Source organism: Lemur catta, chromosome 13 (assembly GCF_020740605.2).
Source record: "Lemur catta isolate mLemCat1 chromosome 13, mLemCat1.pri, whole genome shotgun sequence".
NCBI lineage: Eukaryota > Metazoa > Chordata > Mammalia > Primates > Lemuridae > Lemur > Lemur catta.
The window spans coordinates 52934789-52953718 of NC_059140.1; the positions used below are offsets into that span (position 1 = coordinate 52934789).

An 18930-nucleotide genomic window follows, 5' to 3' on the forward strand; every position below is an offset into this window, starting at 1 on the left:
ATGTTCATTGTACCCATTAAGTAGGTATTTAACCTTCTCCTCCTCACCTACCTCACCCTCCCCCCTGCTTGATTTCCACTGAGTTTTATTTCCCTCTGTGCACATGTGCTCATCGGTTAGTTCGAATTTAATATTGAGTACGTGTGGTGTTTGTCTTCCATTCTTTAGATACTTCGCTTAGGATAATGGGTTCCAGTTCCATCCAAAGTGTTGCAAAATACTTTTCATTTTTATCAGGGCACACTCATCACATTCTAACATCCTAACTAAAGAAGTAATTTACTTAGTGTGTTTATCATATGTTTTCCCAATAGAAGATAAATTCCTTTAGGGCAAAAATCTTTGTTGTATTTATTTATATATCCCTTGTCAAGAATGCTGTAATGTATAATAAATATTTGTTGCATGAATGAATGAATGAATATTTTAGGAATCTCTTTCTCTAAGAAGAACAAATTCTATATTACAAGTTATACCTGAATCATGGCTAAAAGTGTATTTGACTTTAGTCTTAGATCATTGCTGTAATGTTTGCATGTTAATTAGCATGTATTTAAGCATATATAATTAACAGGTAGAGGCTTTTCTTTGAATTACCATTGAATACATTGTTATGGTGCTCATCTCATTGTCTTGCATTTTGATTATTTGCTTACTTATCTTGCCAGTTCTTTTGGTTATTAGCTCCTAAGGGCAGAGAGTTGGTCCTCTTCATATTTAATGTAGTGTCTTGCGCATGTTGGTAGCCTAATTATACCGTGTACTAGAAAAAAACAATTAGGATTATGAGCTTGAAAAATCATAAGTCTTATATTTTGTTTCTTATATTTTGGTATCATGTCCTCATTCACATTAAGAGATTATCTAGTGAGTGGTATTTACCTTAACTTTCTCAAGATGGCATGGTATCGTTTACATTTACAATAAAGAAAAATGATAGATTTCTTTTATCTCTGCCATTAGTAAGTGTCATAAAATGGAAAAATAAACCTAAGTCAATATATTATTGTTGCTACAGAAATTGAATTTGTGTCAAAAGGATTTGTGCTTGTGATGTAGTGATTCGTATATTTTTCTTGGAATTAAGTCTGTAGCAGGTGACAACATCAATAATTCACAGAACCAAGGAGCTTTTTGAGATTGGTTAATTTATATATGTGAATTAGGAAACAAATGAATAATACTTAATATATTCTGACACACTTGAAAATATGCATCACAAAGCCCAGCCTATTAAAAAGTCTGTGCTCACAGTATTTGTTTTTTAGATTTTCATTTTTTCTTCTTTTACTAATACATACTTTTTTATTTGAAAAGGAAGTAATCTATGGTTTCTGTTCAGTGTCAAAAGTATTATCCATAGTAACTTTAAAAAAAAGCTTTTTGTATCATAAAAATAAATATGCTCATTGTTAGACAACTGGGAAAATACATGAAAATATGAAAAAAATGACCCAAACTCCACAACCCAGATATATAAAATTAACAGTGGTTCCTGTTAATTTTTTTCTCTACAGTAATGAAGTTGGGATTATGTTACATATGCAATTTTTTTTTTTTTTTTTTTTTAGAGATGGGGTCTTGTTCTGTCTCCCAGGCTATAGTGCAGTGGCATGATCATAGCTAGCTGCAGCCTCCACCAACTCTTGGGCTCAGGTGATCCTCCCACCTCAGCCTCCTGAGTAGTTGGGACTACAAGTGCACCACCACACCCAGCTGTGTTTTTTTTTTTTTTTTTTTTTTTGTAGAGACAGCTTCTTGCCATGTTGCCCAGTCTGTTCTCGAACTCCTGGGCGTAAGTGATCCTCCTGCCTCAGCCTTGCAAAGTGCTGGAATTACTGACATGAGTCACGCCACACCTGGCCACATGTGCAGTTTTCTTTTTTTTTTCTTTCACATATGCAATTTTAAATGGTTTTACCCATGTATCACTATATTGTAAGCATTTTTTCATGTCATTGTAGTCCATATGGCAGGACTTTGATTTATTTAATCTTTCTCATGTTTTAGGAAATGTTAGGTTGACTACAATTCTAGCTACTTAAAGTAATGCTTTGGTGATACATATTTGCGTATGAACCTTTGGTTGTATTTCATATTTCCTGAGTGAATTATTAGGTTAAAGTGTGAACATGGGATTTGTTTTACCAAAATTGTTCACTAAAAAGGTTTAACCAAATTTCTTTTCCCTATGGTGATGCTGAAATGTAAGCAAAATCCTTCTCAGATATATGTGAAATAATGTGTGGCACTATGTTAGCCTCAGGAATATCCAGGCTAAATTTGTGTCTTGGACAAGACATGTAGGAGGCTAAGGCACTCTCAGAAGTAATTTGGTAATTTGGATAAACTTCAAAGTGATTCTGGGAGCTTTGGGGATCAGTTTAACTCTCTACAGCAAATACTTTTAATGCTTTTCAGCCTTCTCCAGATGAAAAAGGTCTTGGATTCTAGAAACCTAGAACCAAAGCTACTTATGAAGTGGTTCAGCGATTTGAATTGCTTTTCCCTGGATATAATACAAAAGAGTTTTTGATCTTTTAGTATAGGTAAAAAGAACTGGAACAGCTGAAGAGAACATCTTAAAATAGATATTAAAACTGTGTTACTGGAATTAGCCATTGTAGTTTCTCTTTAATTTTACCTCAACATTGACTGAGTTCATTGGAGGAAAAAGGACTGTGGAGTTATGTTAGAATGAAAAATGACTTGTTAAGTGTATACCTGCTGTGATGTGTAATCTAGGTTAGACTTCCAAGCCACAATATGATAATTGACTTTTCTAGAGAGGCAGTCGTTTCCTATCAGCTATGTTGTAGCCTTTTTATCCTTTTGAAAACCCTCCTGTGTTTTCAGAAATGAATATTTTCTCTCAACTTCTGTGGACACTTGAGTGATAGTGATGCCTCTTCCTGAAACTGTTCTCTGTTGATGACTCTCCTTTCACAAAGTTGGAATTATGGAGCAGGGAGGTCTGGATTCTTGGGTGAATGACAGAAGAGAAGCCTTGGATAATGGGTGGTATGTTTGTCTTTCTAAGGTTGGCAGAATTACTGTTTTGAAAAAAATGAACAGTTTAAAAGAGGCTGGAGAGCTTTTCCTAATTCTCACCTGTTCCTAACATCTCCTCTCTCACTTTTTTCCACCTCAGACTGAAAAACCCACCACATGAAGAGCTATCAACTTAAAAGTTTTTCTTTAGTACAGTATCAAAGAGCCAGCTCTACTCTTGTCCTCACTGCTATGAAAGCTTCAGTGTTATTTTTGGACCTTTCTTAGATGTTCAATCTGGAGCCCTTGAAGAATAATATTTTCACATCTATGTGTGTTGTGTAGTTGCTGGGGAGATGATCCTTAGGTAGACTCCGTAGGTGTGTTTAGTGCCATCATTAGTAGTAATATTACATTAAATTTCCACAGTCTTTATAACTGGTGTTGACATTAAGGTAAACACAGGTGTGTGAAGTAGAAATGTTATTAGGTTGAAATATATATTTATAAATTATTGGTGGAAAGGAATAATCTGGATTCTAAAACAGAAGTGTGAGCAATATATTACTGTCAGCCACAGATTGTGATTAAGACTAATTTTTGCATTTTCTCCTTAAGGTATAACATTACTATGTCAGTCCATAACTTGTCATTTACTCATTTTGTCAAGCAAATAGTATCATGTCATGGTTTGATATAATGAACAATCTTCAATAGTTATATACTAAGTATATGCTTATGAGATTGAATGATTTTACGTTAGACATAGACTAAGCATTTGAATAAATGATGCAATTAGTAATTCATCCTACATACCAGACATTGTCTAATTTTCTTAAAACAGTACTAATTGATGCCTGTCACTTCATGGCAGTAAAGTCTGTCCCAACTATCCTAGCTCCCTGCCTTTCACTTCTTTGAAATCCTCTTATACTTCTTATCTATAATCTTTATGTGGCTTATTTCAGGGACATCTAATTTTTAAAGTGAGCCACATGATGACAAATTCATACATGTGTAGGCTGAGAGAATGTTTAATGGCTGATAATGATAGAATGTGGAGTGGGGTTTCCTGAATGGTCCTGGACATGCTGCAGCATCATTACAAGCATGGCCACTTAAGCATGAAGGTTCCAAGTCCCGCCTTAGACCTACTGAATCTGAATGTTGGGAAGCTGAAGCCCTGTAATCTGTTTTTTGAAAGAAAGTCTTCGTGTGATTCTCATGTACATTAAAAAGCTGAAAACCAACCGGTCTAGAGGGTCCAGTTCATGAAAATTGTGTCTGAGTCAGTGTGTTTAGAGGCTTTAATCTTACAGATTTTCCTCTTGTTGATAATTCCTCATAAGGACCCAGTTAAATGATGTAAATTTAATAGAATCAAATTGTATCAACCAAAGATTATTTAAAAATGTTACCATATATTTGGCTCTGATGACAATAACAAATTAATCCAAGCCTGCTAACTTGACATCTGATGGTGGCTGTCATGTTCCTAATGACATCAATGGACAGATCTTTGCTCCACTGGCCTGCTAGTTCAAGTTTGCTAACCAATGAAAGAAAACATAAAATTTGCTAAAAGTCTTGGGCTATAGTTTGTAATCTTTTTCACTGTCTGTAGACCTCTGGGGTTTTTATGTTGCTTTGTATGTTATAATTTATCCAACTTTGCTACTTTACTTGTAAACTAAGTTACTGGGGTAACTGTTTCACATACCTCTTGATAGTCACAGCATTTAGCACAGTGCTCTGAATGCTCTAAATCTATTTTTTGACAGCATGCACTGTCTTCAATAAGAGTTTTGATGCATTGCTTAAATGGGAATATAGAAACCTATGTTCTGTGTTTCTACTTTTTCCCCCCTGAATCCTATGTTCTTTTGAAGAAAAATCTATAAAAGCTTTTTTTTCCCCCTCTTTCAATTCCAGAGTGACCCTCTTGACCATTCATCCTAGGAACTGTCATTAGCAGAAAGCATTGTTACCCATCTATATGTGGCACTCCTTGCTTTTTAGGGAGAAAATAGAATTAGCAAGTTGAGAATCATAGGACCACAGGAAGAAGGGTGAGTTTTTGGTTTCGAAAAGAGCCCTAATGTGCTTTAATACCAGTGGTCCTGTGGAAAGAACTGTTTATATTTAAATATCATCACTAGTTTTGTTCTATCCCAGTGCCATAAAGCGTCAACAACACCTATAGAATCATAGACAGGTAATATAACTAAAGGTCACAAAGTCACATTCAGGTGTGAAAGTTAATATGTCTAAAACTGTATTCTTTTAACTTTTTACTGGGTAAATATTAATATAATCCCAAAAGGTGGTTATCAGGTTATTATTTTTAAAGGTGTTCCTAGCTGCTTTCATTTAATAGTTGATTTTATGTTTCTGTTTTCTTCTTGGAGTGCATGTCAGCAAAGGTTACTCGTGAACTGGACTGTTGTGTGTGCAGTTCCTATTTCCCCAAACTGAAAGATAGTAAAGAGCATTGCTGGTGGCTATAAAACAGCAGTACTTCATTTTTTAAGTGTCTTGGTTAAGTTAACCAGACATTTAAACAGTACCTCAAGTACCGGTACGAAAGCAATATTTTTGTGTTATAAAGTTTTTTCTTATTTTAATTAAGGATGTTACCCTTATAGTTTTGTATCTATAGAAGTAAGGCTAAAAGCCGACAGAATTATCTGAGGATTTTATGTCAGTCATTTTCTCTTCCTTTCTCCCTCTCTCTCAGCAATTTCAATTTAATGGGTAGTCCCCATTTTATAAGTGTATAAGCCAAGCAGGCAGGACCTTGAGATAATGTAAACTTTTTAATGATAAACTTGAATTTAATATTAACATTCAAACATCCTGCAAAAGAGTACTACTTGATATCATCTTTACATTTTTTCACTATTTAGTGTTTATTTCTTTATTTTCCCCTTTTGTTTGAAGTAGACTGTGATTGAATATTCCAGTTTTTAGGAAATTACTAGTGCTTAGATCTGTTCAGATTTTGAATGCTAGCCTCTTTAGTGGTTTCTTTGATTGCATGTGTGTAAACAAATAACTACGTAATCTCTATTCTTCAAAAGCTAAATCTTGAAATGAAACCTATTCTGACTTTACTGTTTTGATATAAGAAACATTCTCAGATCAGTTTTCCAGCTGTTTACTCTGTTAGTCAGTATCTCCAGTCCTGTATGGGTCCTTGAATTTGCTGTCATTTCCTCTCCTACTGGCTTCTCTTGCTGGTGGTGAGATGAGTAAGTGTTCTCCAGAAGAGAAGGAATAATGAACTTGACCTTAGCATTTTTCTTTTCTGTCAGTCTTGGTTGTACTTTCCACACATACATCCCTTTGAGTTTTCTTATTTCTCCCTGCAAGCTAGCTACCCTTACATTATAATTCTGTTGTGATTCATCACATGTTCTTTTTTGTGAAACATTGCATATAACAATATAAGTTGTAACTGGGCTTATGTACATGCCTATGTAATTTTAAAAAACACTGCAAGCCTCTAGCAAATTAATTAGGGGAAAAAAAAAAGCTAGACTCTCAATGAAGTAGTTTAAGAATATACATATAAAAAAACTATGACCAAAAATGGATCCTTGTGTTGCCTTGTTTTTACCCCAGTGACTACTTTTTTCCTGAAAGTTGAGCCCAATTCTAATTTAAAAGGCTGTCTAATTTTAGGCCTTTGAAGGTATATAAAAATGAATCTCTGAGATGTTTATATCTTCTGGATTTTACCTCATGAAATTTATATTTCTTATTTTCCTATCTAATACTATTACTTTCTGTATCTTCTGTGCAGTTTTTAGATCATAAATCTTGCATGGGCCCTATTCTTATTTCTCTTAAAATTGTTTTTCTATTTTCATTGTCTCTTCTTTTTTTTTTTAAACATCACTTTTATGGCATTTTCCTGAAGCAACTCAAACTGGTCTTTGGGAATATTTCATTTGTGTAAGTAGATGTTTACTCTTCATTGTTACATACTGTTCTAAACAGAATTTCAGCCTTGTACTTGATTTCTTTGGCTTTATTTTTTAAGCATTAGGCCACTTGTCATGCTATTGTGTCAGAAGTTGACTACATTCTTCTTTTCTTGTCATAGACACTTAAAATGACCCCTTTCAAGAGTGATATGAGTTGTTATTGGGGTGATACTTGTGATATTAGAATAACAAAAAAGACATGTGGTTAACCAAGTGCAGTGAGCTGGAAACCTCCCTTGGCAGGAAAGTGCATATATAGCAGGCAGTCGTAGGAAGGGAGCCCATGCAGGCATTTCCCCAGCTCCTTTCTCTGCAAACTCGAGAGCCCTGTAGTTGTGGGTTTAATACCAGTAATGATCTCAGGGGTGACACTCTGGCCCTAAGTGCCTTAGAAACTTTACAGTCCTGCTCAGGATCATACTCACTGATAAGGACCATAAGAAGCATTACTTGTTAGTATCAAAGGCTGAAGATAGTATTGATAAAAAGCAAATTTTATACCCAAGTATTAGACACTAACGCTTAGTTTATCCACTATTATTATTTCCTTATTCCTAGGTCAAAGTGGGTAGTTCTAACTTAACAGGCAGCTCAATCTCTAACCTAGTGGTGGGCTCATGGTCATTTATCTGGCCACATTCTCTTTGGCATATACACAGTTCATTTTAGGTTCCTCCAGTTACTTTTTTTCCTTTGCACTAGAAAAAGGAACATCTTGGTGAAAGAAAGGGGATGGAGAATCTGGGATAGTGATTTACGCTGTACAGATTTTTAATCTGGATCATCACTGAGGTAGATTCATGAGCATAAAGGTGTGCTTGAGTATGCAAACATGAATGATAAATTTCATTCCGTTCACTAAATGTTTAATTTAACTATGTACCACTTATTCTGTTAGGTGATAATTGTTAACACCTGTCCTTTTATACTTATAAAAGAGTAGACCTGTTTTCCTGTTTAGAAAATGTGTTTGACCCTTTCTCTGCCCTTTTAAAGATATAATGCTTCGATGAATAAGAGAGAGAATTGGTAATTGAATCTAGCTACTTGAATACAAAACTTTGCCTTACTCTGGGATCTATAAAACTTAGATTTCTGTGTTTTCTTTTTTTTCTAAATAATTATTTTTTCTTTGGAATTGCACTTTGCAGGAAAACTAATTTATTCACGTTTTAAAGTGGTCTTATGTTTGTCTGGCAAGGAAATCAGCAAAAGGGTTCTTGAAGCTAGCAATGAAACTGAAAAGTGTCTACTGTCACCACTGGTGATAAATCAAGCTGATGTTAAAGATGCAAATAGTCATTCTAGTACATTCTTCTTCGTTACTAGAATTGTTTAAGTTAATTAAGCTAGCAAAGTACTTCATTATCTATTATGCTGCATACTAATGATAAATTTAAAGTTTCAGTGTTTTATAATTTGAAATATTTTCTGAAAATCATTTAAGTCTTATATTCATTATGTTCTAAGTTCGTATACTCACTTAATAGTAATTAAAACTATTAATTGGGAGAATATATTTATTGTCTCAAATTATTTTTCTAGATTGTGTGGTTTACAAAGTCAATAAATTTTAGTAAATGTTTGAAACTACCACGTGCAGGGTAACTTTTGTCCATCTTTTTGAGAAAGAGATTAAAACAATATATGATACATTTTTATTAGACTGTCAGGAATTTAATTACATTCAAGTTAGCATTGTAGAATTTTGAATGTACCCTATTAACTAAAATTAAAAAAAGCTCTTATAAATTACTGACACGATTGGTTTTTTTCATTTGCAGCATTTAAATATTAGGACGCTGACGGATGATATGGTAAGGTTATCCTCAACATTTTCTTTGTTATGAATTTTAACTAACTATGTTATGTTGGTGGCATGCTTACTAACACCTTTTAAATTGCTAAAAGCTGCATGTATTGGAAATGCACTGTTTTTATAGTGCTAAAATAAGAGGCAGAACTGGTAAAATGCATTAAATTGTTGCTTTTAAGTTGTGAAAGGGAATAGTTGATATGTTAATTTAAAAAATTTGTTTAATTACAAATTGTTAGTCAACTTTGAGTCATTCAAATCAGCTCTCATTCTTTGGGAAGGAATTTTATACTTCAAAAAGAGGTAGAAAAAATAGCTAAAAACGTGTCAGCTTCTCAGAAATATGTAGTTGCTAATTAAAGTAAACCAGACTAAAATACCATGCATATATTTTTTAAATTTTTGCTTAAAAATGAGAAAACTGGGCATGCTTTACTATATGTTCTTCATGTTGAAAATAATAGGGCTTCTTAAAAGTAATTAGCACTTTATAGATTATATCTTCTTACAGAGTCAAATTTTTCTGAGAAATTACAAATCCTTGCATAGTTAAGTTTTCTCTGAGAAATATATTTTTGAATGTAACTTGTGGTTAATAATAAAGGAATAATAGCAAGAACAACAACAAACCCAAATAAAGAATTATACGAAAAATATGTAAGCATGATATAGAGGAAAAAGCATAGCACTCCACTGACCACGTTTTGAATTCAGTTTTATCATCTATCAAGCACAAAACAGGGTAACTAGACCATGATAAACACTCAAAAAAATGTTTAGCACCTCTGATCCAAAGTTCCATCTTAGGCACCTGGGTAGGGTGGACTTGCAAAGGTGAATGAAACATAGATCTTGACAAGAATGATTTGAAAAATTGAATTAGAATATTGGTATGTTTTATTCCTCTGAATAGTATCTAAGAAAAGGATATGTACGTAATTTTTTTGGATAACATTTACTCTTCATATACTAACATTTAGAAAATGGTAGCAATACAGACCACTTATTTAGATTATGTAATTTATTTCTCACCTTGCAAGGTAGATGTTGTTTTTATTTTATAACTGACAATGTTAAGCTCAGGTTAGATAAGTAGCTTGCCCAAGTGTGCCCAGCTGACAAGTGGTGCAGCTGTAGCTTGAATCTTGTTCCACGTAGCTCCAAATCCCATACACTTACTGTGCTGACTTAACCTAGCCTGCAAATGGCTTCTTAAGGTGGATAATAAAACCATCTTCAATTTTTGTATTTGAGCTTTTATAGGAACGTACAATGGTATATTTGTCACAGTTTTGATATATAATTCATGTAGCATCCAATTCACTCATAATTCAGTGGTTTTTAGTATATTCAGAAGAATTGTACAATCGCTGCAATTAATTTTAGAACATTTTCAAAAGCCTCCAAAGAAACCTCACATCTATAAGTAGTCCTTGTCCATTTTACCTCAACTCCCTCAGCCCTAGGCAACCACCAGTCTACTTTCTGTCTCTATAGATTTGCCTATTCTGTACATTTCATATTAATGGAGTCATAGAATATGTGGTCTTTTGTGATTGACTTCTTTCAGTTAGCATAATGCTTTCAAGGTTCGTCCGCATTGTTGCATGTATCAGTACTTCATTCACTTTTATTGCTGGATAGTATACTGTGTGATGATATTTTTGAGGTTTTTTTCATATTTTATGGACACTGCATTTTTTTCCCTTTCAGACTCTGCCCTTATTTTCACTGTGTGACTGTCTTTGCACACTGCCAACCCACAATCTTTACCCTAAGTTTTAGAAACAAAATCATGGAGTGGCTTCAATAGGCTATTTCAGAAGCTGTGTTGCTCTGTCTTATATCAATAATTGGATTCCTCACTGGAGACTTTCTTAATTCTTTCTCTATCCTGCCCGCATTCCTCACCTTTCCCCTTATCCTTGCAACTGGCCTTGGTAAAGTAAAAATTTTTAGATTGTTACCATAGTGCCAAGTATATATTTTTAGTAGTGTATCCCTTACTGTCTTTCTTACTAGTTTAAACCTTTTGAAAGCAGGGACGATATGTTATTATTAATACTTCTAATACCTGGAATGTTGTCTGGCACATGGGAAGCATGTTACAGTTTTCATTGAATAAGTGAAAGAGTCACTGCTTTGATAACCTGCCTGGTATTGGCTCTAGGCCTGGTTTGGCCCTCGTCAAGCTTCCTAGAGATGGAGTCTTGCCTTTCGCACAGGGTATGGAAGCTGTGACATAGATCTTCTGTCAGTCTTTCTGACCACCTGTCTGGATCACTGAATGTTGCCTCACTTCTGCTTTCCTCTTAGATGTACACATGACCATCTCTCCTGAATTCCTCATTGACCCTCTTCACATGGACTTGCTGACTAAACTGGTGTCTCCTCACTCTCACTATTCTCTTCTGATCTTATGCTTCAGCTTGTCCCTTGAGTAGGCCAGGGGTTAATCTAGGGAAAGATCAAGTAGGTAGTCTAATTTAGGCAGCTAGATGCATTATTGTAGAGGTTTGAGAAGAAGCATGGCTGTCTTTAACAGGAGACACTAAAGAATAAATCCTGTGTTACTCATTGTTGACTGATGCCATGTGGAAGGAGCATTAGATTTAGAATCAGAAGATTCTTCTTGAAATACAGAAATTTACTACATCTTAGCTCTGTAACCTTGGCAAATCAATGATTTCATTTTTCACTTATTTGTAAAGCAGGACTAATTATGCCTTCTCTCCCTTCCTCTTGAGTTTTGGTGAGTTTCATCAAGGGTGAAGTATGTTGAACTGCTGCATTCAGTTCTGTCTTTTTTTTTTTTTTTACCCTTTTAAAAAATATTTCCTGATGTATGGACAGAGAGGTGGTGGTGGTGTGACACCTTTGGAGCTGAGCCTCCCAGGGGATGTGTACAGATCAGTACAAAGCTGTGAGAAGTGAAAGGGTAGCTGGATATTTTGAGGGCTCTTTAAACTATTTCTGGTATGTTAGAGCTCCGGGAAGCATTTTCCACAGATGCTTTGATATGTGCTGGCAGTATGTTTTCTAATTAAAATTTGCCATCTCATAACACAAACATTGCATGTGTGCTTTTAATTTAGAATTTCTTAATGGGAATAGCCTTTTTTTGGGCAGAACTTGAGAGAGGTGTATAAGAATAGCCTTGTGCTGTAGTCATACAATTATTTGAATAACAGTATTTTAGAAATACTAAATGGAAACATCATGGGAAACATTAATGTTAAAAACACATCTCTTTAAGTTCTGTTAAAGGCCTGCAAAAGTACTTCACATTTCAAGGTTATTACTTGAGTTACTGTCAGGGTTGAGTTTCACAGGACACTGTCTTGTTAAAGTAATATAGGATTACTATAGTGTTGTGGTCCCTAGGCAGAGTTAATAGACTATATGTAGTGTTTATTCTACAAGTATCTGGGCATTCTCTATGTATAAAGTGCATTTCAGGTGCTAGGGTAATATAAAGGTGGAGAAATCATTGCTTAGTTTATAACCTTCCATTGTTTATGCCTGGATTGAAAAGAGGCAAAAAGGTTGAGAGGAATTAGAGTGAGGGAAGGTAAGTTGAAAGAGATAAGTTGAAAGAAATTAAATGTAGATGTAACAATGCTTAATTATCCATCAAGTGTGCACTGAGTGTTTTTGGAGTCTAGGAATTGTTTTTGACTTGTGCTTTCTCCTTTGTCCTTTACAAACACTTGTCTGCAGCACGGTACTTCTACTGATCTTCTGCATCTCTTTGTTTATCTCATGACAGCCAGCTTTACAGTTGTAATCCCTTGTTTGGTCAGCCCCAGTGGTTTTCATACTTTTTTTGATTAGGACCCACAGTAAGAAATACATTTTATTTTGTAGCCCAGTATACATAAACCCCCAAACTCTGTTTTTCAGTTGAAACAAAAGTTTAATAACCAATATTTAACATTTCAAAGCATAATGAACTCTGATCTTTTCTTTTTTATTTCTTTCCAGTTTTCTTCATTCCTCTCCATTTCATTAAAAAAAACGGTGGTCTAATCCACTAAATTGACTTCATGACCCACACAGAAACTAGAGGAAGTGATGAGGTCTTTCTTTTGACGTCTGTTCTTTATTGCACATAGTTATATGTAGGAAAGCTAGGTTAGAGTGCCAGCCCTGCCACTTGTTAGTTGCATGACTTTATGTAAGTTTTGTAGCTTTTGAGCCTTGATATTGGGTTAAAGGGATAAATTAAGTAAAAATGCTTGGTAAACCATGCATTCATGATATTGTATGATTAGTAACATATACTTTTTAAAATTGAAGTATGATTTATATACAGTATAATGAACTAGTTTGAAGGGTGCAATCTGAATTTTGACAAATGTGTACAATTATGTATACACTATAGTTATGATATGAAACATTTCCATCACCCCAAAAGGTTCCCTTTGTGCCCATTTGCAGTCAGTTCTCTTCTCCCATCTGGCTCTTGACAAACACTTATCAGCATTCTGAACTATAGTTCAGTTTTCATATTTTCATTTCATAGATGAAATCACACAGTATGTTGCCTTTGTGTCTGGCTCCTTGTTTGATTTATCTATTCAACAGTTTGGGTTGTTTCCATTTTTTGACTATTATGAGTAAAGTTGCTATGAACATTTAAAAAAAAATTTAATTTTTTGTAGAGACAAGGTCTCACTTTGTTGCCCAGGCTGGTCTCAAACTCCTGGCCTCAAGTGATCCTCCCACCTCGGCTTTCCAAAGTTCTAGGATGAGAGGCATGAGCTACTGTACCCAGCTAAATGAATTTAATTATCCGAATTTGTGTCTAACTTGCAAGTCAGGTAACAGCATAAATCATTAGCTTAAAAAAAAGTAAGAGCCCAACCTAGAAGAATTATTTAAAATAATTTTATCTTATTGTCCTAGTGGGATATAAAGCTTTCTGTACTACAGTTTAAATTTATCTTCCATATTCATTAACTTTTTATATTTTCCTTGGTAAGTTAAAAACAATGAATGATAAATCAAAAAGTAAAACCTTTTTCCCCATGGTTTTTCTGTAAAACTATATATTCGAAATATACTCTTCTAGATAAAGTATACATACCAGGACTGGGACAACTGAATGTAAAATACATCAAAACAAGTTCTATAAGATTTAAACTATTTACTAAGTCAGGTGGGCCTTTTTTTAGCCCATTAATGAGTTAATTAGGACTTCCTGTATTTAGATTTTCAGTAGTAACACTTAAGTACTATCTTAGAATCTTTGAATATTTATGGGATAGTTTAGAGAGCTCCTCCTCAAATCAGTAGAAATTTGGGAGTAAAATCAAGAGCTCTCAGAGTTGAATATACTAAGATGTAGTAGGGTGTGCCGACTTGTTTATTCATTCTTTTGACCACTTAATCATTAAACATTTGTTGAGTGCCTAGTCCTGTTGTAGGAATACAAAGATGGTTAGGAATGTCTCTGACCTTTGGGTACAGTGGAGAAACGGAAGTGTACACAATCAGTAGTTATAATGTGTGATAGAGACTGGAACAGTATATAGGGTTCAGTGGAAGTAGTGAGGTCAACTTGATTTTGGGCAAGACTTCACAGTGAAGGTGAGTTTTCAGCTGAGTTTGAAGGGTAAGTTAGAATCCAGGCTGGCAGGAGTTGGTGTAGTTTTTTTTTACTCTGTAATAATTTTACCTCTGGGATATTAGTGGAATGGAAGCATGTCAGGTTGGCAGGTAGAAAGCAATTGTTGATGTGTTGATGTCTTCTGATAATTTTTGTGTATAGGTGATATTGGTCTATGCCTTTTAAAAAGTATAATATTTACAGAGCTAATTTTTATCTCCTTTCAAGTACATAATATTAATAATATTTTGATATATGCAATTAGAATTGTACTTTGAGTTGATATGGGTAGATATAATTTAGGCATTTCTTGAATATTATTTTTTTTTAGTGATTTTTGTGCTTTTTTTGAATGACTTTTTCTTACTAGCTTATGGTATTACATTACAGAAATTCATGCTTGCTTTTAGTGTAGGGGACTGCTCTGTGTATTATCAGTGTTGGGAAGAGTCTGGGTTGTCTTATTAAATATATAAAAGGCATAATACCTGGCATTCTCCTTGATATGCTATGTTAATTATTTCTTATTTAAAATATTGTTGAGCAGGATTTAACAGGGCAAGGAGTGATGGCTGGTATTCCAGGCCTGGAAGATAGGAGGCTAATCATTAATTTACTCACTGAACAAATATTTATATTATGTTTACCGCATGGTTCTAAGCATGCTAAGTTCCAGGGGTGGTTTAATGAATAAAATAATAGTCCCTTTTCTCAAAGACTTAAAGCTTACTTCAGTAAGCATACATGTTCACAGACAGTTTTAGAATTGTGTATATACTATGTAATGGCAGGCACTAGGTTTGTGAGCATCTAACCCAGTCTTGAGGAGTCAGGAAGGGTTCCTATATGAGCTGTAGTTCAAGCTGTGAGCTGAAGATTGAGTTGAAATGAGCCTTGTAAAGGGGATGGGGTATGAGTTATGGGTAGGTTCTAGGCACAAGGAACAGCATGTGCTTGTTTGGGAAATTCTAGATTATTCATTACATCTAGATCACACAGTGTAAGTTGGTGGAGTGGTGAATAGATTGTCTGGAGAGGAAGTAAGGTTCAGATCCAGATGGACCTTTGAGCCAAGGTTAAGATTGGAATGTTATCATTTTAGTAATGAGGAGCTATTGAAAGGGTTTAAGCATGGAAGTGAAGGACTTGATTGCACTTGCATTTTCAGTTAGATGAAAATGGTGTCAGTCTAGAGAATTGCTACAGAGTAGTAGGGGTGGGGGGCAGTGAAGACATGGAGGATGGTTAGGAGGCTGTAGCAGTTATCTAAATGGCCTGAGCTAGGGTAGTGGCAGTCATGAATTAAGAAGGTACAGTCTACATGGTTTGATTTATTTATTAATTTTTGTTAAAATTATTACAATTCAAATCACCTTTCAGTTGAGCTGAGTCATAATGAATTCATATCATCAGTTAGTACCTCTTGCTTCTCTCCCCATTCAAGTCCATTCATTCTTCTAATCTGACATTCTCTCAACTCCTCCAGGCTTCCCAAACCCTCCTACTTTGCCCTTTGGAACTCAAAGTCTGTCATCATCTTTGAATGTTCTCTTTCCTTGTTGCTCTACTTGAAACCTGAATGTTCTTTGATGGCTTTATCTTCCTGGTGGCTTCTTGCTTCAAAAGCTTCCAGATCTCTTTGAAGCACAAACCATCAGAGTATATAACCTGTTACATTCCTCCTCGTTGCTGATCTCAACTGTAGGTCTTCTACTTGCTCCCACTGATTCACTGAAGGTAATCTTGAGTACTTTCTTCTTTTCCCTCACTATTTCTACTATCCTTTCATATCCACCTACCAGTGGCCCTTAACGTGTGGTCCATGGACCACCAAATATGCTGTGGTATAATGCATGGTGTCTACTTAGTATTTTTTTCAACTATGCATATAGGAAAAAAAAAAAACTATTAGCATACCAAAAAAAACCCACAGTAGTATTTGACCTGTGACTTTATCACTAACAGAAATTACAGATATTTTCAAAGCACATTAGTTACTGAAGATATTTTAAAATATGGTTTATATTCAACACTATGTTGAAAATTAGACTTACCGTTAACCCTTGTTATTTAATGCACTAAGGAAGAACATTACTATGTTAAACTTTATTAATATTTTGATAACCCCATTTTACTTTAATTAGTTCTTTGTAATTATATATATGTTTTATTTTAGGAATTTAAAAGTATTTTATGAGGAGCTCTATTAATCATTTATTGCTATATATTATAACATTTCTCAAAACTTAGTGGCTTCAACCAATGACAAACACTTAATATATAAGTTTCTTGGGTTAGAAATTTGGAAACAGCTTAGCAGGATGGTTTCAATTTGAGGTCTTTCATGAGCTAGTTTATAATCAAGATGTCAGCTCAGGCTGTAGTCATCTGAAGCCTCGGTGGGACTGGATTATCCATTTCCGAGGTGGCTCACTCATATGACTGGCAAGTTGGTGCTTCCTGGGGTCACATTGAAGAGAGGCCCCAGTTCTTCCCTGCACAGGCTTCTCCATACACTGCTCCATGACATGGCAGCAGGCTGTAGAATACATATTGCATGTTGTTACTTATTTTCAAGCAATTAAAGAAATTTTAAGATCATAATTGTGTTTCTCATTTTATAAATACTATGTGAAACCTAAATGTGAACAAATATGCTAAGTAGATCAAATATTTTTGGGGAGGTACACAGTAAGTTTTCTTTTCAAAGGTATCTCTGGCTAAATAACTTATAAATTTCATTAAAATACTAATTAAGAGCTGGAAAAGCCCATTTGTAGCATTGAAGAATATTGAAATTAGAATGCAGTAGTTGGTGGGACGGTAGGAATTGTTACTGGGTAGTAATACCATGGATCTTAAAACTGGGATGGTTAGTTTATCACACATGAAAGAATGGTCACTTTTCTCTCTCCGATGATATATCTTATGTAAGTACCATACTAGACAAACCATCAACTGTCTTAGTCACCGTGGTAGCCAGTCTCTAAATGTCTAAGTGTCTAAATGTCTCTAAGTTCCTAAGTGACTAAATGTCACCAACATTTAATAAAGACCATGGAACCGGGAGGCATACCGCTTAGCTGTTAACATGTCCTGTCTCGTTTAATTTTTATGGCAGCCTCACAAAGGTTCTCTGATGTACCCTCTTTCCAAAGCCTCTCTTAAGGTATTTCCTCCACTCCACAATTAATCATTCATTCCTGTTGCAAGTTCACCTGGTTTATGATTTTCTTGGGGGCATTTACAATATTTTACCGTAAATTGTAATTCTGTATCATATATCAGCGGGGATGTCAAGGATGTATTTTATTATCTAGTAATTGCTCATTCATTCACAGCTTTAGCAAGTATTAATTGATTCACTGCTAGCTATCTGCCGGGAACTCTGCTATAGGCTGAATATACAACGGTGACTATAACATTAATAGTTATCTATTAGTGTGTAACAAGTTACCCCAAAACTTAAGTGACATAAGACAAAAACATTTATCATCTCATACAGCTTCTGTGGGTCAGGAATTTGGTAGCTGTTTATCTGAGTGATTCTGGCTTGGGGTCTTTCATGACTTTGCAATGAAGATGTCGCCTGGGGCTACAGTTGTCTGAAGGCTTGACTGGGGCTTCTAAGATGGCTCACTCACATGGCTGTTGGCAAGGGTCCTGTTTATCTTTTGGTGGGAGGCCTCAGTTCTTTGTCATGTGAGCCTCCCTTTGGGAATTCTTGAGTGTTCTCATGAACTGGCAGCTGGCATACCCTACCCCAAGTGGGAGCAAAAAGCTGTAATGTCTTTTATGATCTAGTCTTGGAAATCACACTCCATGATTTCCATGATATCCTATTGGTTACACAAGTCAGAGGATCACTGGGGAGCAATCTTAGAGACTGGCTGCCACAGTGACTAAGACAGATGATAGTTTGTCTAGTATGGTTCTTATATTGTAGTTGGAAAGAGATAGAGTTAACAATTACAAAATAAATAATTACAGTTTTTATAAGTCATTTGAAAGGACATATGAAGAGAATATACTATGTGCTGTGATAGAGAATGGAGTGGGTACATGTGCTACTTTAGAGTGGTCAGGTAAGTCATTTTAGGCTTTTTAACCCAAAGCTGAAAGGTTAGTAGTAGTTTTATTTCCTGTTAACACCTCGGTGATGGGTACCATCATTAAAGGTTTAAGTGACTTACTGTGGTAACCCAGCAAGCAAGTGGCTGGCCAGGATTCAGAAGTCAGACTCTGGAGCTATGTTTTTAATTAGCAAGTTGCCAGGTTAGTAATAAAGATAATTAAAAAGCCAAGCTATTTTAGCTGTTAGATTTTTGCCTCCTCTTAAATATAAGATTGCATGAAAATTGATAGATAATTTTAAGCAATATATTTTATTCTACATTTCTGGTATGCATTCAGATAGAATTGATTCTATAATTAGAAGGAACTTTTATTTGCTTAATAATTCTCCTGGATTGCATGAAAATGCTACTCTTTTCTGGCTTCTAATGAAGTATGTTTATGATCAT

General features: G+C 34.9%; 1 protein-coding gene across 1 annotated transcript in view; it reads left to right on the forward strand.

Annotated features, from left to right (window-relative positions):
- Nucleotides 1-18930, forward strand: part of DIAPH3 (diaphanous related formin 3) — a 445841-nt gene that overhangs the window by 22658 nt on the left and 404253 nt on the right. The window contains exon 2 of the mRNA XM_045566830.1: nucleotides 8765-8797. Coding sequence (XP_045422786.1) covers nucleotides 8765-8797 — 33 coding nt within the window. The remainder of the gene's footprint in view (nucleotides 1-8764; nucleotides 8798-18930) is intronic.